The 23,138-nt window shown below is 46.2% G+C and overlaps 1 protein-coding gene across 9 annotated transcripts in view; it reads left to right on the top strand.

Annotated features, from left to right (window-relative positions):
• Positions 1-23,138, top strand: part of CCDC88A (coiled-coil domain containing 88A) — a 341,661-nt gene that overhangs the window by 191,416 nt on the left and 127,107 nt on the right. For all 9 annotated transcript variants that reach the window (XM_032784366.2, XM_032784364.2, XM_032784363.2 and 6 more), the window contains 2 exons: positions 10,287-10,368; positions 13,786-13,944. In XM_032784366.2, the coding sequence (XP_032640257.1) occupies positions 10,287-10,368; positions 13,786-13,944 (241 nt within the window). The remainder of the gene's footprint in view (positions 1-10,286; positions 10,369-13,785; positions 13,945-23,138) is intronic.

Raw genomic sequence — 23,138 nt, 5'->3', positions numbered from 1 at the left:
ATCCTACCACAACAGTACAAAATTGCCTCAGACTTCTGAGACATGCCTCAGACTTCTATGGTTCGATGTGCCATCTCAGGAGGCTGTGAAGATGGATGAATTTAGGGTACTCCATGAGTCATCATCATCTGGACATGGTAGTTTGGGTGCTTACATGAATTTTAGCCTCTCTGGACTGGGGTACTGTCCCAGCCAATGTATGTGTGGAGCTTCCATTTGCCTCTTCTCAATCTACTTTGACCTTAGTTACAAACATTCTGCCCAAGGGTGGGGGACCACTTGGGATTCCTGCAGACTCAAGGTCTGTGGTCTGCCCAGGATTTAACTCTCCCCATAAATGTAACAGAATTGAGAACTATTTGACTAGCTTGTCCTGATTTCCTTCCCCATATAAACAGGGAAAGAAATTGTTAGTGCTTACAGATAATACAGCTGTCGTGTTTTGAGTGAACAGGTATGGAGGGGCCCGGTTGACTCTGCTATGCTGAGAAGCAGTTCTAGTGTGGGACTTTGTATCAACAACTTAGTCCACCTTAAGGCCTCCCACTTTCTAAGTGTACAAAACTGTCCAGCAGACCAGTTGAGCAGGTGTTTCAGCAGCCAGTGTGAGTGGTCTCTTTGCCCAGATGTAACCAGGTTTGTTTTCCAGCTGTGGGAGATTCCCCACGTAACCTATTTGCAATCAAAATCAACAGGAAGTCTGATCAGTTTTGTTCACAAGCAGGTCACAATCCAGGATCTCCCTCAAATACTTCCCTGTTACCCTGTATGGACAAGCTTCACCTCCATGCTGAGACCCACTCCACCCCACCCCCAAGGCCCTGCCCTCGCTGCTCCTCTTCCCATCTCCACTCTGCCCCTCCTCACAAGGCCCCACTCTCGCTCTACTCCCTCCTTGAGACCCCCACCCACCCGCCCTCCACTTGCTGCTCTTCACCACCACCCCCAAGCCACTCCCCAGCCACCAAACAGCTGTGGCTGGTTGGTGCTGAGCACCTGCTATTTTTTTTCCTTGGGTGCTCCAGCCCCGAAGCACCCACAGTGTTGGCACCTATGCTCATAGCACCAGCATGGCCTCTCCAATACTGGTTTTCCACTCTGTGGAGCCTCTCAGACACAGTTCTTTGACATTACCACTGGATCTCATGGGACCATGGTATCTTCCTCCATTGCAACCTAAAGCTCCTTTACCTGACAGCTTGGATGCTCTGTGGTTGACACCTCAGGAGGATATGTGTTCAAAGGGGGGTGCAAGATGTGCCGTTGTATAGTCGAAAATCCTCTAGGCATACTCACTTGACCAAGTGGAAGAGATTCTCTGTCTGGCCCCAACATAAAGAAGTTTTCCTGGTCTACAGCAATACACGTGCTATGCTGGTGGTTATAGCAGAAGCAGCAGTGTCTGGCCATTAGTTCCATCAGGGTCCACCTAGCAGCTATCTCAACAGGGATAGCTCAGTGCTTTGAGCATTGGCCTGCTAAACCCAGGGTTGTGACTTCAATCCTTGAGGGGGCCACTTAGGGATCTGGGACAAAATCGGTAGTTGGTCCTACTCTTGAAGGCAGGAAGCTGGCCTCAATGACCTTTCAGGGTCCCCTTCTAGTTCTGTGAGATAGGTGTATCTCCATATATTAACTTTCTACCTTCCAGTTGGTATTCACTCCCTTTTTTCCAGTCCCTTGTCAGTCAGGTTTTTGAAGGATCTGAACTGGATTCTATTCCCCTTTGAGGGACTTAAATGTGGTATAAGCAAAGCTAATAGATCCTCCCTGTTAGCTGCCTGTTCATAACTCCATATCTCAATGAAGGTAGCCTTTTGGTGGTAATCATGTTGGCCAGGAGAGTGGGTAAATTACATGCTTTAGTGTCTGGATCTTCATATACAGTCTTCTGCAAGGACAAAGTAAACCTACCCCCTCATCCAAAGTGTCTCACCAAAGTGGTGTCTCACTTTCACATCAGTCAGGCAGTATATTTACCAACGTTCTTCCTGAAACCTCTTGCTCATAAGGATGAGGAAAGACTGTATACATTAAATGTTAAGAGAGCATTAGCGTTTTACTTGGTTAGGACTAAAGTGTTTAGATAATTTTCACAGTTATTCATGGTATTTGCAGCCAGGATGAAGGGACTTCTGGTCTCTTCTCAGAGAATCTCATTGTGGATCTCTTCTTGTATACCTTTGTGCTACAGCGTGGCCAATGTAACTCCTCCAAACAGGATACTAATGCATTCAACCAGATGTTATCGCAATTCTTGCAGGCTTAATAGCCCAGAAACTTATTCTCAACATTTGTACAGCTGCTACTTAATTTCCAGTGCATACCTTTGCCTCACATTATGCCATCTCTCAGCAATCAAGAAATTATGCCAGATTTGGATGAGCAGTCCTTCAATCATTCAAGCAGACTCCAGTCCCACCTCCAGATCATATACCTTGTGAGTTCACCTGAAGTGGAATGAACATGTGCGGTCATTCGGAAGAAACTGTTACTAACTTGTACCTGTTGTTCGAGTGCTTGCTTATGTCGATTCCATGCTATATGTGTGTGCACCTATATGCACAATTGCTGGAGATTTTTCCCTTAGTGGTATCCGTAGGGCCAGATCTAACACCCCTGGAGTCCCGCGCTCATGTGCCAATATAAGGGGCGCCACCAGTCCCACACCCTCTCATTTCCTTCTTACCACTCATGATGGTTGGCTTTCTTACCATAATGGTTCAGACTTTCTCAGTTGTATATAGTTTTCTCTTGTTAGCTAGTTGAAATAGTTAGTGTTTTAGTATAGGTAAAAAGCAACAGAGTCCTGTGGCACATTATAGACTAACAGACATATTGGAGCATAAGCTTTCGTGAGTGAATGCCCACTTGATCAGATGCTCGTCTGTTAGTCTATAAGGTGCCACAAGACTCTTTGTTGCTTTTGACAGATCCAAACTAACATGGCTACCCCTCTGATTAGTGTAGGTAGTTGTTCCAGCCTTTGTGGGACTTCATTCCAGGGACTAGGCATACCCTAGTCTCCAACTTTCCAGTCTCCAGTGCTCCAGCTCCGCAAACCCATGCCAGTGAGCGATCTGCATTCAGCTTGACTGAAGTGCCTTGCGGAAGCTCACATCAAAGATAAGTACAGAATCTGTAGGGGCTTCAGGCCAAGGATTTAAAAAGACAGAGACATTGACTGAAGACTCTACTAATGGAGGTCGCTCGTAGACCATCTTCAGAGCCATCCCTTTCCAAATCAGCACCAAGTACTTCAGCTTCAGTGTGAAGTGTGCCTCCGGCATCGTGCACTGCCTGGCACCACTTGCCTTCTCCGGTGCCGAGGAGGAGGCACAAGAAACATGAAAGGGTCTAATCATAGTCTAGTGGACATTTTGGCATCTGCAACCTTCTCCAGGAAGGCCCTTCCCAGTCAACAAAGCAATGTTGGGTCCAGTTAAGACCTTTAGGCTGGCCCCATCCTCCCTTGTCAAAAACAGTGGAGAAAAAGCATGTCTGGGCATCAGGGTTTGAGTACTTATATTCCCACCCACTTCCTGGCTCCCTGGTGGTTTCGGCTGCAAATGAGAGGGACAGGCAAGGCCAACCCAGTGCCATCACGAAAAATAAGGAGGCTAAACAACTGGACTTATTCGTGAGGAAAGTTTATTCAAGAGGCAGACTCTATCTCTGCACATTAAACCAGTAGGCCTTGTTCAGGAAATATGATTTTAATTTGTGGGACTCGGTGGCCAAATTTAAGACTCCCTGCTGCAAGAGTCGAGGCAGGAATTCTGGGCCATCCTGGAGGAGGGTAAAACTGGGTCCAGAGCCTCTCTCCAGGCAGCCCTAGATGTGACTGATTCAGCAGCCAGATCAGTGGCGACAGTGGCAATGAAGTGTTGTTTGTGGTTGCAATCGTTGGGCCTCTCCCAAGAGGTTCAACAGTCTGTCCATGACCACCTCTTTGAGGGAAATGTGTTGTTATCTGAACAGACAGACGTCAGGCTGCATGGCCTCAAGGATTTGAGGGCCACTTCACACTCCCTGGGCCTATATACATCCCTGGCTTCCAGGAAGCATTTCTGGCTGCAGCCACCTCCTAGATTCTACTTCGAGTGCTTGCTCATATCAATTCCATGTTTGGTGTGTGCACGCCATGTGTACTGTTGCTGGAGATTTTTCCCTTAGCAGTATCTGTAGGGGGGCCAGTCCTAGCCACCTCATGGAGTCCCACACTTATGTGCTGGTATAAAGGGTGCCGCCGGCCTGTGTCCTCTCAGTTCTTTCTTACCGCTCATGACAGTTGTTGGAACATCTCTTGGATTGCAAGTGTCCTTGTTCTTTGTATGTAGTTCAGTGTTAGTAGTTACCTATAGTTACTTAGATAGATATGTGTCCCATTTCAGGATGTTGCCCTAGGGACAGAGCATGCCCCAGTCCCTGGATTTCAAACTGTGCGCTGCCTGCCATGCCAGCGAGTGACCCGCATATGAGCTGCTTAAAGTGCCTTAGGGAAGCTCACATCAAGGACAGGTGCAAGATCTGAAAGGGCTTCAGGTCACACACTTAAGAACATGACATTGGTTTGAAGGCCCTGTTACTGGAAGTGACACTTAGACCGGCCTTGAAACGGTGCCGCTCCAATTTGATGCCGAGAATATCGGCCTCAGTGCAGAGGGCTCCCCTGGCACTGTCCTTCCTGACACTGCTCTCCATCCCCTGTGCCAAGGAAGAGGGACAAAAAACTGTGCCAAAAAGGGCGCTCCCCAGTGCCACAGAGGGATAGGCAGGGGACGATTGATGGGGTGAGAACCATGCTGAGCCACTCGTCATCTCCAGAGCCTTGGTTGGCAGCGGCAACACCACCAAGGGCACTGAGCCCAGTCCGAGACCCACCACCGAATTCTGGGAGTGATCAGGGCATCCTCCACCTACAAGCCCAGAGACTTTCCAGGCGGCAAGGGACTTAATGTCTCTTCCAACAATGCATATGCCCTAAGAACCTTAGTGACTCCCTTGGAATCATCGAAGATGACCCCCTCCAGAGGGAAACCCTCCATGGGCCCACCTCAGTGGTCTCCAACCTAACTCAAGTCTCCGGCTTTGCAACATTGATCTCCACCTTCACGGCATCGATCACCAGCTTCCCAGTCACCGACTTCATGGTACTGGTCTCAGACCCACTGTTGTTCCCCAGCTCCCCATCACAGCTGATAGGGGAAAATGGCAATGGCTCCATCATGATGTCCGATAGAGGAATTCTTGTCAGAGTCGGGGGACGAATCTATCCCTCCTCCGAGGAGACACTGACATCATAATTACATGCTGGATTTTGATGCAGGACAATCTGTGGGTGCTTGGCCACTGAAGCAGTGGTCAGTGCACTGGCAGTTTTGGAACTCATGATGCCGGGACCTTACTCCTCGTTGTCGTTCTCGGTTGTCTCCAAGAGGTGAACCCCGACCCCAATTTGGACTCTGATCCCAGTACCGAGACCCCAGCAGTCCCAGAGGAGGCAGCCTTGGCATTGGAGGAGGAACCAGCCCTTCCTACAGTGGTGGCCTCTTCCTTATCATCCCCAGACAAGGCAGTCAGGGGGTCTGCCAACCTGCTGCCACTGGATGACTTCAGGGCTAACTAGGAGCTCCTCAAGCAGGTCACCACAAACTTGAAGCTAGAGATAGAGGAGCTCAAGGAACCCACAGACAGCCTGTTTGACATTTTGACTGCAGTGGCCCCCTATGAGTGGCCCTACCAGTAAACAGAGGGGTGCTGAAACTGGTTAGGGCACTGTGGCAGATCCAATCTTCCCTGCCCCCAACCTTGAAAAGGGCAGAGAAGAAATATTATGTCCTGGCCAAGGTGTTTGAATACATGTATTCTCACCCTCCGCTAGGTCCCTGATGGTTTTGGCTGCAAATGAGCGGGATAGACAGCGACAAGTGAGTGTGACCCCTAAAAATAAGGATGCAGAGAGGCTCGATTTGTTTAGTAGAAAGGTGTATTGGACAGCTAGCCTACAACTTTGTTTCTCCAACCAGCAGGCATTGCAAGGGAGATACGATTTTAATATTTGGGACTCAATGGCCAAGTTTAAAGACTCCCTGCCTCGGGAGTCAAGCCAGGAATTCTTGGCCATCCTGGAGGAAGGCAAGTCAGTGGCCAGAGCCTCACTTCAGGCTGCCTTAGATGCGGCTGATTCGGCAGCCGGCGTCAATGGCGTGGGCGGTGTCCTGTGTGTCACAATTTGTGGCTGTAATCATCGGATCTCTCACAAGGTGCAGCCAAGACCTCCCCTTGTTTTTGGAGCAGACGTACACTAAGCTGCATAGCCTGAAGGACTTTAAGGCCACTCCACACTTTTTGGGCCTGTACACGGCTCTGGCCTCCAGAAGACACTCCGGCTGCAGCTGCCTCCCTGGTTCTCAGGTCATCCGAGGCACAAGCCCTATAAGAAAAAAAGGGAGAGGACATAAGCACTGATAATCCACTTGGTCGTCCTTGGTTCCCCAGTTGGGCTCAGGAAGATACCCCAGTCGCTCAAGGCAGGCCTTTTGAGAGTGTGCCTGAGGATGGCATATCAGACTTGATCCAGGATCCATGCCCTCTTTTGGTTTTGGACCACTTGTTTCCTTTCCGTACTGCATGATCATAAATAACCTTGGACCATTCAGTGCTCAACATTGTGGCAGTTTTCATCCATCCTCCCCATCACACCTCCCAACCCCATCCCTCTTCAGGGACCCTTCTCACAAGCAGCTCCTTGTCCAGGAGGTGGAAGCCCTCCGGCTTATGGGGGCCATAGAGGAAGTTCCTCGAGGTCTGAGGAGGAAGGGGTTTTTACTCCTGATATTTCCTAATCCCAAAGGGGACATCAGGCCCATCCTAGACCTGCATCGACTCAATAAATATCTCAGAAAGTTGAAGGTCTGAATGGTGTCTCTTGCTTCCATAATTCCCGCCCTGGATCTGAGAGACTGGTATGCCACCCTCAATTTAAAAGATGCTTATTTCCACATCTCAATATTTTGTGGACACAGGAGATTCCTCTGGTTCATGGTGATATTGCGCCACTATCAATTCACCACACTCCCCTTCGGTCTCTTGTCAGCCCCAGTGGTTTTCACAAAGTGCATGGCAGTGATGGCAGCTTACCTGAGACATCGAGGCATGCAGATCTGTCCATATCTAGTCAAAGGCAGTTCACAAGCTCATGTGTATTACAGCGTCAGCATAGTACAGGCCACCCATCAAGAGCTGGGTCTGCTTGTGAACGAGCAGAAATCAACTCTGATCCTAGTTCAGAAAATAGTTTATAGGAGCGGCGGTCAACTCTACTCAGGCCAGAGCCTACTTGCTGGAGACCTGGTTCCAAGCAATGTCAGAACTCATCGCCCACATCAAGGCTCACAACTGCCTTGTTATGCCTCAAGCTGCTGGGCCACATGGCAGCATGTACTTATGTGGTGCAGTATGCATGGCTACATCTCAGACCTCTGTAGATGTGGCTGGTGTCAGTTTACTCCCCCAGCAGACACCAATTGGACTTGGTTCTCACAATTCCATCAAATGTTCTGACATCACTGACTTGCTGGACAGAACTGTGGACGATGATGGACGGAGTTCCCTTCACTGCCCCATACCTGTCGGTGACATTTGTCTCAGATGCTTCAGACCTGAGGTGGGGAGCCCACCTTGGCAGTCTCTGTACTTGGGGCCTCTGGTCCCAGGAGGATCTCTACCTTCACATAAATGTCAGGGAACTCAGGATGATATGCTTGGCCTGCTAGATTTTCCTTCCCTACCTATCAGGCAGAGTGGTACAGATCTTGACAAACAGTATGGCCACGATGTTCTACATCAGCAAACAAAGATGAGCTCGTTCCTCAGCCCTGTGTCAGGAGGCTCTTTGATTGTGAGACTTCTGTATGGAACATGTCATTCACCTCAAGGCGTCACACCTCCTGGGGGCCCGGAATGCACTGGTGGATCTCCTCAGCATGTCCTTCTCCTCTCACCATCAGCTCCATCTTCCAGAGGTGGGGGACTCCCCTGGTGGACTTGTTTGCTTCCAGACAGAACAGGAGATGGCTGCAGTTTTTCTCGATGCCAGGGCTCCCTGTCTGATGCCTTCCTGCTCTTGTGGACAGGGGGACTGGTGTATGCCTGCCCACCCAACACCCTTGGTCCATAGCGTCCTCTTAAAAATCACAAAAAGGACAAGGCAAGGGTTATCTTGATTGGTTCGCCATGCTTCTGGACCTTTTGGTGGCAGCCCTACTAGAGCTCCCACTACACCCAGACTTGATCTCGCAGAACCAAGGTTGGTTGCTTCACCCAAACCTTGCGTCCCTGCATCTGATGATTTGGCTGCTGCATGGTTGAACCCCTGGGAGCAGCCCTGCTTGGAGTGGGTCCAGCAAGTCTTACTGGGTAGGGGAAAACCCTCTACCAGGGCAACCTGTTGTGCCAAGTGGAAGCACTTCACTTGTTGGACCTCTGATAGGGTCTTTCCCCATCTCGGTCGTCTAGTCCATCTTGGACTATTCACTCCACCTGAAGTACCAGGGTCTAACCCTATCGTCAACCCATGTCCACCTGGTGGCCATCTCGGCCTTCCACCCTCTGGTCCAAGGTAAATCAGTCTTGCACGAGATAACAGTCAGGTTCATTAATGCCTTGGAAAGACTGTACCCTCAGTTTTGCGACCCAATTCCCCCATAGGACTTGAATCTGGTACTGTCAAGGCTCACAGGACCCGCACTTTGAGCTGTTGGCATCTTGTTTGCTGCTGCTCTTCTCATGGAAGGTAGCCTTCCTAGTGACAATTACCTTGGCCAGAAAGGTCTCTGAAATTAGAGCCCAAACTTCAGAACCCCCTTATATGGTGTTTTTCAAGGAGAAGGTCCTAGAGTCCCCCTCCCCCCCACCCCTCAGTTCTTCCTGCCAATGGTGGTGTCACAGTTCCATAACAACCAGGACATTTTTCTTCCTGCCTTATTTCTGTAGCCTCACAGATCAGACGAGGAACGTTGGCTGCATACATTAGATGTTAGGCGGGCACTAGCCTTCTATATCGAATGGACTAAGACAACATGGCTCTTTATAGCAGTGGTGGACAGGATAAAAGATTTGCTGGTATCATCCCAGAGGATCTCAGCCTGCATCAGGACATGCTACGAGCAGGCGAAAGTTCCGCCTCTGGCCATTGTTACAGCCCATTCTACAAAGGCCCAGGCTTTGTCAGCAGCATTCCTTGCGCAGATTCGAATCCAGGACATCCTGCAGGGCCATGACGTGCTCATGAATTCATACCTTCACGTCCCATTATGTCATCACCCAGCAGGCCCATGACAATGCCACCTTTGGGAGAGCAGTGTTCCAGTTGACACGTCCGTGAACGCTGAGTCCACCACCAGGGATACTGCTTGGAAGTCACCTAGCATGGAATCAATATGAGCAAGCATTTGAAGAAGAAAAAACGATTACTAATGTTCTGTAACTGTTCTTCTTCAAAATGTGTTGCTTATGTCCATTCCATGACCCGCTCTCCTTCCTCTCTGTCAGAGTTACCAGCAAGAAGGAACTGAGAGGGTCCGGGGCCAGCGGCGCCCCTTATACTGGTGCATAAGCACAGGGTTCCAGGGGCACTAGGACCGGCCCCTACGGGTACCACTAAGGGAATAATCTGCAGCAACGGTGCACATGGAACGCACACACCTAACATAGAATGGACATTAGCAACAGTTATGGAAGGTTAGTAACAGTTTTTTCTTTTGGAGGTGTTCCATATCTCCATTCCAAGACCCACCCTCCTTTTCCTTTATATTGGAGTCTGTCTGGTAAGAAGGAACTGTGGAGGATTGAGGGCATTTCTCCCCTTTATACCATCGCACAGCAGTCCGAGGCAGCAGTGAGCACATGTAGTGCCCTGACGGGTGCCACTGATGGAAAAATCTCCAACAGCACACTGGGTATGCATACACCTGAAGTGGAATGGACATAGGCAACACATCTTGAAGAACAGCCATTATGAAAAAAGTTAGTAACACTTTATTCCTCAAAAATTGTGTTCTCTATAACATACATTAATTTGCTGTAGCTTTTGATTTGCAATGCACAGCTCACACTCCCATGAAATTATGGATTAAATAAAGAAAAGTTTGAGTAATATCAAGAAGTAGTTATTGTTGCCCAGCTATTGTCAGTAATTTAAATATTGGCAAATAAGACAATGATTCACTGGTATAATGGTATAGTACTATATTATTTTAATTACATTTTTTGTTTTTTTCAAGGGAGGAAAAAACTGAGCAGCTGCTAGATTGTAAACAAGAACTTGAACAGATGGAAGCTGAACTAAAGAGACTGCAGCAGGAGGTGTGTATCTTGGACATCTATTTTACAAAGTCAACAGAACTTAAGAATTTGACCATCTCAATAACAATATTATTTTCATTTTTTAGGTTACACAGTGTTTTTGTTTTGTTGCATTAATATCGCACCTGTTTATGTGAACTTTTATAACTTATTAATTAATTGATTTTATCTAATTTGTCTTAATTGCAAAAATGATCACTTATTATATATTAATGAGTCTTCTATGAGTGGCCTGTGCAAAAAGTCTCACATCTATGAATACCCCACAAATATGAATGTACAGAGCGTATCTTGAAAAGCTCCAGTAACCTTCATTTTTAATTCTCTATTTTGTACGCCTGATGATAGACAACGGGTGAAAAGGCATTTTTCAATTGTTCTTCAATATGCCTATATATAAAACCATATTTCAGGTCATTCATAGATATCATCTAAGTGGAAGAACTTTGGTCCTCCTATTGTGATCAGTAGAGAGATGAAGAAATGTACAAAGAGAGATTCTTCTTTGAGTAAATGCAGACATGTTTTCCAAGTAGCTGTGCGCACACCTCATGCCTAGTACCCACAGAGGGACAATGTTCATGCCTCATGGCTGTTTCCCCTCCCTGGCTGTATAAGGCGGTGCCACCCCAACCCCCCCTCAACTCCTTCTTACAGCCCATCAGCTGGAGTTGGAACTCTGTGTGGTTATTGCTCCACAACCTCGTGAACTTACATTTTCTAGCCTACTTGTTGTGAATATAGTTGATCATTAGTAGTTAGTTAGTTTAGAGTTAGTACAGCATTATTTTTAGTGGTAGTACCCTCCGGCCCGGTGATGCCCTCAGCAAGGTTCAAGTACTGCCCTTTGTGTGGGGCGATGCCCAGCACTGACCCCCACATGCAGTGCCTGCTTTGACTTGGTGAAGCCCACCTGAAGGAATGCTGCTTGATCTGTCATTTGTTCAAGAAGAGGACTCAGGTGGCGCAGGACCTTTGCCTGAAGCAGCATCTGCTTGAGCAACCCATGATTCCTGACCTGGTACATAGGCGTTCCTCAGATTCTGAGTCTTCCTCCAGTCTGCATATCACCTTTGGGCTTAGAGAGAAAGTGGCTTCCCTCAGTTCTGGGGCTGCGTCACCTCCAGAGAGGCACAGAAGTAATTCTCTGTTGTCAGTACCAAGAAGGAGGTTGCATAAAAGCAACTGGGGATGTTTCGGGTCCTGAAGTGACTCTTCTGCCTCCCCTATGAGCACAGACCAGCTCAGTACCAACTCTGGCATGCAGGATGGTGTGGGGACTTCTGACCCTCCCTTGATACAGAGTAGGGAGGGCAGATCTACACCTAGTCATTCCTTCACCTAAGGGTTACAAATCAGCAAGCCCTGCTGTTCAAATATGACTTCCTTAATTGGTTACTTATGGCTAAGTTTGAGGAGCAGTTGCCTGAGACCTCCCAGGATGAATTTCAGGAGTTTGTTACTGAGGGCTCCTTTGTGGCAAAGATGGCCAAGCAATCTGACCTCAATATGGCGGTCACTTTGGCCAGCGGGATGGTCTAAGCTATTTCTATGAGAAGAGTTTCTTGGCTCTAGAACTCAGGGATTGCGCTGGATGTTCAGCAAACAATTGAGGACTTGCCATTTTGATGGCTGAACCCTATTCTTGGACAAAACAGATTAAACACATTCCAGTGCTTCAACACCCTCCTAGTGAATTTTTTTTCCTTTATCCAATCTAAACCTCCCCCACTGCAACTTGAGATTATTACTCCTCGTTCTGTCATCTGGTACCACTGAGAACAGTCTAGATCCATACTCTTTGGAACCCCCTTTCAGGTAGTTGAAAGCAGCTATCAAATCCCCCTCATTCTTCTCTTCTGCAGACTAAATAATCCCAGTTCTCCAGCCTCTCTCATAAGTCATGTGCTTCAGCCCCTAATAATTTTTGTTGCCCTCCGCTGGCTTCTTTCATTTTCCACATCCTTCTTGTAGTGTGGTGCCCAAAACTGGACACAGTACTCCAGATGAGGCCTCACCAATGCCAAATAGAAGGAATGATCATGTCTCGTTCTGCTCGAATACTCCTACTTATACAGCCAAAATGCCTTTGTCTTTTCTGGACAGACACTGTTGACTCATATCCAGCTTCTTGTCCACTGTAACCCTTAGGTCCTTTTTTGCAGAACTGCTGCCTAGCGACTCGGACCCTAGTCTGTAGCAGTGCATGGGATTCTTCCTTCCTATGTACAGGACTCTGCACTTGTCCTTGTTGAACCTCATCAGGTTTCTTTTGGCCCAATCCAAACAATTTGTAAAATTTGGCTGCCAAAATTTTTTCATTATAGATCCATGCTGCTAACATCCAAACGTATGTCATATATGATATCTGTGTCAAGGTTTCAAAACTGATACCTCGAGGTTTGGGATTGTCAATATCTTGCTGTATTATGTTCTGGTTATTCTGATCTTACATATACACTTAAAATGTGGCTTTCTTTATATAGGAAGTAGATACAGGGCTTCTGTCAGCTAATTTCTAAGTTATTATCTGCAAAAAATTTAGAGTTTTCAGTTGCCTAAGTAGTCCCTTGAATCACAGTTAAAGTTGCGCCCTTCCACCCCCAACACACACCAAAATCTGAAATGGCACCCCTGCTTAAGTCTCTCTAGCTGGGGGATCAAAATGCAAGTCACAAATACCCACATCTTCAGAGATACTCCCTCCCTGAGGTCCCAGCAAAACGGGGTGGGGTGGTGCCAAAAATCCAGCCTTAGTGTAACAGGTTTGGGGAAATTGCTCTGGCTGGATCTCTGTGGCAGGCTCCGCCTGTCTGTCTTACCCTGGTAGTCCACTGTACTCTCCTCAGGGTTGTGGTGAAGATCTCCTGCTTAGAAGTTCCCTCTACAGCATCAGAAGTCGCTCCTGCAGTCTGCTGTTTAGGGCAATCTTGCTCCCCCCACCCCCCATTGACTGCAGGGTCCTTCCTTTTAAAGGTCACCGCCCTATCATGCATGATAGACAGGGCCAGATCGGGGGAGGGCCCATCCTATACACCAAATCACAGTTTTGATTTGAATTGAGAATTAAGACACATGAAGATTCAGGGTTTCCGTACTTGCTTTAAAGCATTTTCAAGTTGCTCGTGTAAGAAATGACAAACAATACGAATCTTTTGTGTAGGAATTTAATCACACTGAAGTATTTTTTCTTTGTCCTACTTGAAGGAACAATGTGTTGAAACTCACTGAACTCCCTTTCAAGAGCTTTAGTGTTAGACAGGAAACAAAATCTGGACATGTAATTTGTGTAAATATATTATGTCTATATATTCTAACTAGACAATCCATCTAGGTTTGTGAAAAAATAGAAAAAGAGAACAGCAGTACATCACCTCACAGATTACCTATCAAATAACTTAATTTTTTATTTTCTAGAATATGAATTTGCTTTCGGATGCTCGCTCTGCCAGAGTGTACCGTGATGAGTTAGACGTACTCCGTGAGAAGGCAATCCGAGTTGACAAGCTTGAAAGTGAAGTCAGCCGATACAAAGAGAGGCTGCATGATATTGTATTCTACAAGGCTAGAGTTGAGGTATATTTAAAACAATTCTTAATCACATACAATTTGTTGTTTTTTAGTTAAAAAACAAAAACAAAAACCAAAACCTGTTGCCCGTTGATATTGCTTTCTCTCTTTTTATTTTGGCAACATGAAAAAAATGAAGACTTGAAAGCAGTTTGATAGATTCTTGCACTGCAATATATTATTCTATCTTGTCTGATAAATTGTTGTTTTCAAGATGAGTATTCAAACATCCACCCACATAGAGTTTCATTTGAAGTCAGCAAGACTCTCTGTTAGTGCCTAGGTCCATCTGTGCAGACCCCCTTGTGGGATCAGGGTCTACAGGCAGACATAAAGAAGACATGGGAAACACGGAGGAGGGAGTTAGCTTGAAATTTATTTTAAGTTAAATTTTTCATTCACTTCTTCTGGGCATCATGAGGGAAGGAAGTTTTCAGGAATGATATAAATGAGGAAAAGAAGTTGGGCTGGTGAAGCAGGATTAGGAGGGTATTTCGTGCATAAAACATGGGGAAAGACAGATAGAATTGAAGACACATTTCAAATTCTATTATGGATTAGAAATTGTTAAGAGACAAAAGAGAAACCAAACTAAGAATAAATTATCAATTTTCTACATGGCAAACAGTGGGATGCCCAATTACCTTTACTAAGGCCAGGACCTTTGTCTGGAAATGGCAGGTGAATGGGGATGTCACAAAATTTGCACAGGAAAATTATTAAGGGTAGTCAAAATCAGAAAAGTCTGTTAGGAACTTCAAAGGAACCTGATAAAACTAGACAAATTGGCAGATCACATTAAATAAATGCAAGGTAATATTTATTGGAAGGAATAATTTGAACTATGTTGCTAAGCTGAAAACTAATTCTGGAAAAAGATTTAGGTGTCATTTTGATATTTCACTAATGTCCTGTCTTCATTATGAAGCAACAGTCAAAAAACAAACAGTGTTATTCTGTATAACGTACAATATAAAATACTGTAACTTTCCTAATGGCATTATATAACCTGATGGGACATCCTTCCTTTGAAAACTGTGTTAAGTCTAGTTACTCAACTTGAAAAATGATATAACAGAAAATAGAAGGGGTTTTACAGATAAATGATAAAGATTATTAGAAACATGAAAATATTTCCATATAAAGAGAAATTGAAAAAAAAGAGGAATACTTAGTTTAGAAAGAGATCAAATAAAGTTACATGACAGAAATATGTAAAATAATGTATGATATAGAGAAAGTCAGTCTGATACTACTTTTTACTCTTTCCTTTCATAGAGAAATGAGGGAATCAATGACATTGCAAGGTAACAAATTTGAAACTGATGGAAGAAAATACATTTGTATGCAGTTCATAATTAAGCTATGGAACACATAGTCAGATATCATTGAAGCCAAGATCTTAGAAGGATTCAGAAAAGGACTAGACAGTCATGTAGACTGGAACATTCACAGTTACATTAGATAGGATAAAACATTTTTTAAGAATATAAAAACCATATTTAAAAGCATAAGATAGCTATGAATTGATGAGAGTAGAAAAAAAGTCCCAATAAGCAGATTATTGCATAAAAGATTTCTATAGGGATTTGCTACTTTTTCTTCTGAAGCATCTGGCTGGCTACTGTCAAAAACAGGACAAAACTGTTCTGATAAGGTATGGCAGTTCCTGTGTTCTACTGTTTTCAGCTGACTAGGAGACTTAATATTTGTAGATGATGATTTCACCTTGTTAGTACATGCCTTTTTCACTTCACCTTTTGATTACAGCAACACTGTTTACCTGGATATAAAAGCATTAATTAGCTTGGAAAAAAAACAGCATTTGTGCAGAACACAGCAGCTAGCTTCCTCAGCAACACCAGTCACTGAGAGTGTATCATCCCATATTTCACTACCTGCAGAAGACCACATCAAGTTTAAGGTCTCTGACCTTGGTTTCAAGATATTAAATATGCAAGGCCTGGAACATGTAAAGAACCACCTTGCTCTCTGTGACCTCAACTGCCCTGAATAACTCCATTCCTCAGGCACAGTGGGATTGTGCACAGCAAAAAATAATATTTTTTTAAAACGTACTATGTATGGCAATCTTTCCTCCTGAGGAGAGCAGAGTGGAGAAGAACTCAGCATTGCAGGTGATAGTCACATTGTTTATTTGTAGCTCTGGAAGGCATTCAGATTCCACATTGGTAGAATGGTCTTTGGGAAGCACAAGGTTCAGTATTTTGACTTGTTCACAGGAGGGAAGTCTGATCCATGTGTGATAAACTCAGGACCAGCAGCTGCAAGTGGGGGGAGGGGGTAGAAAACAGACCCAGAAGGTTAAAAGGCCCTCCTCCCTATCAACTGAGATGGGGTAACTACAAGTAGATCAGGTTCAGCTGAGAAGGGGTTACCAGAGAATCAATTAGGATCAGCTGACAGGGAGTTACCTGAGGTCAATTAGGATTAGCTGATTCCAACTAAGGGCTGCCTGAGACCTTTTTAAACCCTCCCCTGTTGGGAGAAGAGAAGGAGAGAGAGAATAAGTCATACTGTGAGTAGGTTAGGAGCTGCGAGACAGCGAGCCTCACCAGAAGGGGAGGCTGCATTCCCTCCCATAAGGAAGAAAAACAAGCACAAAAGACTGGTGGATCGAAGGAACAGACTTCCCTGTGTAACCAAGAGGGACTGTTTTACCCAAGCCTGTCTTACCAAGGCTAAAATCAGCTGAGGCTGGTGAGACCGAGAAGGTGCCTTGCCACATGTGGTGTCAGGGGTGGGATTTGTGAGCGGAGATCCTGACGAGGTCTGATGTGACGACAGCTATCAGGGCACAGCGGTTCCACAAATGGAAATACCGGGGCAGCAAAGCACCGAGGTCCCAGCTGTTTGACCTGATCCACCTAGCCAGGAATTGGCTGTGCCCCGAGACCCACGGCCCAGAGAAAATTGTGGAGATCATAATTTTGGACAGGTACATGAGAGGGCTGCCACCGGACATTGGAGGATGGGTCAGTCAAAAGGATCCCTCCTCCTGTGATGAGTTAGTTGCCCTTGTAGAGACACACCTAGCAGCCCAATAACTTTCTTGGCCCACTGGGGAAGGAAGGCGCCAGAATAGGAGGCAAGTCTCTGTGTCGAGGGCCCTGGGCAGAACTATGGAGGGGGAGGAAGGAGGCTGAAGAGTGGCTGGAGATCACGGAGGGACTTGGGGACTGGGGGACAAAGGCCTTACCTCCCTGAGTCTAACAGCCCAACAAATAGGGGGCTGCCCTGAGCAGGATACCGATGTTATGCATGTGGGGAAATAGGGCACATAGCTGCCCAATGTCCTAACCTAGAAGAGCCCATGCAATGCGACCTGGGAGATCTAGAAGGACCATGCGACCTAATAAATCTAGTAGAGGTTGCGATGGCCCCTCATAGCTATACTAGACCAGTTAAAATAAATGGCATAGAAACCATCGCGTTAGTGGACTCAGGAAGTGCGGTTATGCTGGTCTCGGGAATGTTGATTAGGCAAGACCAACTATCCCAGGCCAAGTGCACAGGGATATCCTGTGTACATGGAGATGTCAATCACTACCCAACCATCCCAGTAAAAATAGAAGTCCTGGGAAACCCCACTAAGTTGACGGTGAGGGTGGTCCTGAAACTCTCCTATCCAGTCCTGATAGGACGAGACTTCCCAAGAGTAATGGGATGACCCCGATATCCCCCCCCCCCCCCGTTTTCCATGAATTTGCCCAGGATTTGTTCTTCCCTGGGAAACTCAGGAAGACTTGGTGAGAAAGGAGGGCAGATAAGAGGAGGGGAACGAGAATCTTGGCCCAGAAACAGAAGCCTATACTTGTAGGGGAAAGAGTTGGCCCAGCTGACAAGGGGACTATGCAGGGGGCTGACGAACCAGCAGCTGGACCCAGTTCCCTGGGGACCTCCCTTGAGAGGGAGATGGAACTAGAACCTCCTGAGTTTGGGCAAATGGGACCTTCACTGGAAAATTTTGGGCAGGATCAGGCCAATGATCCGATATATAACAATAGTCGCAAAGAAGTAGTTGAGGTGAATGAGGTCCCTGTGCAAGGGAGAGCCAAGGGCCCAGGGCCATATTATATGATAAAGAGGGATCTGCTATACAGAGTAGTCTGGGTCCAAGAGCAAGTCATGGAACAACTCTTAGTACCATAGAAGCATCAGAGGGGCATGATGGATCTGTTTGGAAGGCATTTAGGGGTAAATAAAACCCTCGACTGAATTCCGCAGAGGTTTTATGCGGTGGTCCTATGATATTGTGCCTCCTGTCCGGAATGCCAATTACCTGGCCCCCGACCACACTTAAGGGCTCCTTTGGTACTTCTGCCAATAATTGAAGTCCCATTTGAGCAAATATCTATGGACCTAGTGGGGCCACTGGAGAAATCAGCCCGAGGCCATCAGCACATACTGGTTGTGCTAGATTATACCACCTGATACTCCGAGGATGTTCCCCTACGAACACTGTATCCAGGACCATAGCTAAGGAATTGAGCCAAATTTTTTCTAGAGTGAGGATACCCAAAGAGATCCTGACTGATCCCTTTGTGTCTAAATTAATGAAGGATTTATGTGCAATGCTCCACATACGGACCATAAGTTAGTCTATCATCCGCAGACCGATGGCCTCATCAAATGTTTTAATAGAACAGTAAAGAAAATGACAAATTAGAGGACTGGGCCAAAAGAAACCTGATGAGGTTCAACAAGGACAAGTGCAGAGTCCTGCACTTAGGATGGAAGAATCCCATTCATTGTTACAGACTAGGAACCGAATGGCTAGGAAGCAGTTCTGCAGAAAAGGACATAGGGGTTACAGTGGACAAGAAGCTGGATATGAGTCAACAGTGTGCCTGTTGCCAAGAAGGCTAACGGCATTTTGGGCTGTATAAGTAGGGGCATTGCCAGCAGATTGAGGGATGTGATTCCCTCTGTTCGACCATTGGTGAGGCCTCATCTGGAGTACTGTGTCAGTTTTGGCCTCACACTACAAAAAGGATGTGACAAAATTGAAAGAGTCCAGCAGAGGACAACAAAAATGAATTAGGGGCTGAGCACATGACTTATGAGGAGAGGCTGAGGGAACTGGGATTGTTTGGTCTGCAGAAGAGAAGGATGAGGGAGGATTTGATAGCTGCTTTCAACTACCTGAAAGGGGGTTCGAAAGAGGATGGATCTAGACTGTTCTCAGTGGTACCTGATGACAGAACAAGGAGTAATGGTCTCAAGTTGCAGTGGGGTAGGTTTAGATTGGATATTAGGGAAAAAAATTTCACTCACAGAGTGGTGAAGCACTGGAATGGGTTACCGAGGGAGGTGGAGGAATCTCCTTCCTTAGAGGTTTTTAAGGTCAGGCTTGAGAAAGCCCTGATTGGGATGATTTAGTTTGGAATGGGTCCTGCTTTGAGCAGGGGGTTGGACTAGATGACCTCCTGAGGTCCCTTCCAGCCCTGATATTCTATGATTCTATGATACGAAAGGTTGTGAGCTGGGACGGGAAGAACTGGGATGCCCTGCTGCCATACCTAATGTTTGCTATAAGGGAGGTTCCTCAGACTTCAACTGGGTTTTCCCCATTCGAGCTGTTCTATGATCGCCACCCTCGTGGCATACTGGACATTGCCAAAGAGGGTTGGGAAGAACAGCCGAACCCAGGGAGAAACATCATCGAACATGTGTTGTAGGTGAAAGGGATAGCCCAAGTTGCCCCCATCGTGCGTGAACACATGGAGAGGGCGCAAGGGGCCCAATAGACATACTACGATTGCCAAGCGACGATCCGAAAATTCCAGGTGGGAGATTGAGTAATGATGCTCGTACCCACAGCGGAGAGCAAGCTCCTGGCCAGGTGGCGGGGGCCATATGAGATAATAGAAGCCATTGGAGAGGTCAACTATAAAGTCTGACAGCCTGGTCACCAGAAGGTGGAGCAGATCTATCATATAAACCTGTTGAAACCTTGGCAAGATAGAGAAGCTCATGTGGTCACTCTAGGATCGCCACCCCCAGCCAAGTGGGAATATCCCCAGAATAGACCCCTGACCAATGAACTGAAGTGATCAACATGATCAAATGCAACCAGGACATATTCTCAGAAAAAGCCAGGCAGGACTACTGAGGTTCACCATCACATCCTCACAGAACCTGGAGTGAAGGTGAATGTCAAGCCATACCGGATCCCAGAGGCAAAAAGAGAAGAGATCAAGACAGAAGTCAGAAAAATGCTGAAGTTAAGAGTCATTGAAGAGTCTCATGGCCAATGGTCAAGTCCAATTGTCCCAGTTACTAAGTCTGATGGAAGTATGAGGTTCTGCAACAACTCCTGGAAATTGAATGACGTGTCCCAATTTGATGTGTATCCTATACCTGGATAGATAAACTTATTGGCTGATTAGGAAAAATACGATTTTTGTCCACGGTTGACCTGACCAAGTGTTATGGGCAAATCCCCCTGGCCAGTACTGACAAAGAGAAGATGGCCTTTTCAACACCAGATGGACTGTATCAGTACACTGTCCTCCCTTTTGGTTTACATGGGGCTCCCGCAACTTTCCAACGACTCATGGACAAACTGTTGCATCCACATCCTGTCTCGATGACATCATTATACATAGCCCAGACTGGGAGACACACTTGGAGAAGGTGGAAGCAGTCCTAGACAACCTGAGGAAGGCAGGGCTGACTGCAGATCCCTCCAAATGCGCAACAGGGCTAGCAAACGCCAAATATCTCGGGTATATAGTGGGGAGGGGCATGGTGAAGCCCCAACTTAACAAGTTAAAGGCAATACAGAATTGACCCCAACCAGTTCCGAAGAAACAGATCAGAGCATTCCCGGGACTAGTTGGATACTACAGGCGGTTCATCCCCCACTTTGCCACCAGATCATGCCCGTTAACAGACCTAACAAAAGCCCATGGCCCAGACAATAAGATAGACCAGTGCGGCCGAAGAGGCTTTTGCATATCTGCAGACCACCCTCTGCACCAACCCAGTGCTGGAACTCCAGACTGGGAGAAAGAGTTTATCTTGCAGACTGATGCCTCTGAGGTTGGGTTGGAAGCAGTTCTTTCACAAATGGTTGGAGAAGAAGAACACCCAATCCTGTTCCTCAGTAGGAAACTCCTGCCCAGGGAACATAAATATGCTGTAGTAGAGAAGGAATGCTTGGTGGTAAAGTGTGCTGTAGAAAGCCTTCGCTAATAGCTGCTCGGATGGAGGTTTACCTTCATCACGGACCATGCCCCTCTGAAGTGGATGCAGCAAAAGAAAGAAAGAAATGCAAGAATAACAAAGGTGGTTCCTGTCGCTACAGCCCTTCCACTTCAGATTACAACATAGGTCCGGAACCAAGCATGGCAATGAGGATGGCCTTCGAGGGTGCACTGTTTGCCGATCCAAGTAGCCCAACCCTGTAGTGTTGGGCAAGGGATATGTGATAATCTCAGGACAGACAACTGCGGGGGTAGGGGGGTGGAGGTAGAAAACAGTCCCAGAAGGTTAAAAGGCCCTCCTCCCTATCAACCGAGGAAGGGTAACTACAGGTCAATCAGGTTCAGATGAGAAGGGGTTGCCAGAGACTCAGTTAGGATCAGCTGACAGGGAGTTACCTGAGGTTAATTAGGATCAGCTGATTCCAACTAAGGATTGCCTGAGACCTTTTTAAGCCCTCCCCTGATGAGAAAAGAGGAAGAGAGAGAGAAGAAGACATGCAGCCAGTAGGTTAGGAGCTGTGAGACAGCGAGCCTCACCAGGAGGGGAGGCGGCATTTCTTCCCATAAGGGAGAAAAACAAGCACAAAAGACTGGTGAAGAGAAGGAACGGACTTCCCCTCTGCAACCAAGAGGGACTGTTTTACCCAAGCCTGTCTCACCAAGGCTAAAAGCAGCTGAGACTGGTGAGACCGAGAAGGTGCCTTGCCACACATGGTTGAACATGAAACAAAGAAGTGTGGATAAGGATCTGATGTGTTGTTGACGTGAAACTTGAAATCCTTGGGGAAAGAAATGCATTTATTCATTTAATTGAAAAATATAAATTAGTTTTAATACTTTATAATGCTTTATAGTATATTTGCAAATCTTCTGTAATATAATTTGTAAATGTAGAGAAATCTTAGTAATACGAGACCTCACTGTTGTACTCTATTAAATCTTTGCTGAAAAGTTGGAATAGACTTCTTGATTTTGTGTGTATGAATTATAGGGTGTACCAAAGTGAAATATAGTTAGATTAAAATGTAAGAGAACAGTGAAGTATTGTTGTAGCCATGTTGATCCCAGCATTTTATGGAGAAAAGGTGGGTGAGTTAATATCTTGTATTGAACCAACTTCTATTGGTGAGAGAGACAAGCTTTTGAGCTTACGTAGAACTCTTCTTAAGGTCTGGGAAACTAACTCAAAGGTCTGGACTGCACTGCAGACCTATTGGTATACCTGTGTAACTCAGAGGTGTGGATTTTTCACACCCCTGAGCAACATAGTTATATCGACCTAGCCAACCCTCCCATGCCCCGGTGTATATACAGTGCTGTGTCAGTGAGAGAGCTTCTCTTAACAACGTAGCTACTTCCTGTCAAGGAAGTGGATGAACTATGCTAATGGGAGAACTCTCTTCTGTCAGCATAGAGGGTCTTCATTAAAGCACTACGAATGCAGCGCCAATGCAGTATTTTGACTGGAGGCATGAGCAAAGTGTCACTGCTAAATACAAGATTTGACCAGATTGTTTGACATAAATAGCAAACACACATTTCAAAGAACCATTCAAAGTGAAGTGGCCTGTTAACACCCCTCCAGTTATAGAGAAGAAAGGAAGGGAGGAGTGGAGAAAAATCAGTTGGGGAAGGTCATTAGTGGGTTACAGATTGTTGTAATAAGCCATAAATCCTGTGTCTCTATTCAGTCCTTGATTTTTAATGTCTAGCAAAGTTGTGAATTTAAGCTCCCAGGCTTGCCTTCAACAAACAAGGTCACTCCACCAGAGAAGTAGATGGCATCATGGAATGGGCTGCCCAAATACCCTGAGAGAACCTACTTCAATACAGAAATAACGCCCCCTCCGACTGCACATCCGTAGTTGTCACCTAACACCCTACACTGAAACCCATATAGGGTATCATTCAAAAACTACAACCCATACTCAATGGGTACCCCATTCTGAAAGAAATCTTTGTTGAACC

The sequence above is a fragment of the Chelonoidis abingdonii genome, chromosome 3 (genome assembly GCF_003597395.2).
Source record: "Chelonoidis abingdonii isolate Lonesome George chromosome 3, CheloAbing_2.0, whole genome shotgun sequence".
In the NCBI taxonomy this organism is placed as follows: domain Eukaryota; kingdom Metazoa; phylum Chordata; order Testudines; family Testudinidae; genus Chelonoidis; species Chelonoidis abingdonii.
Note: the sequence above shows the minus strand (reverse complement) of the source record. Positions and strands in the feature narration are given on the sequence as shown.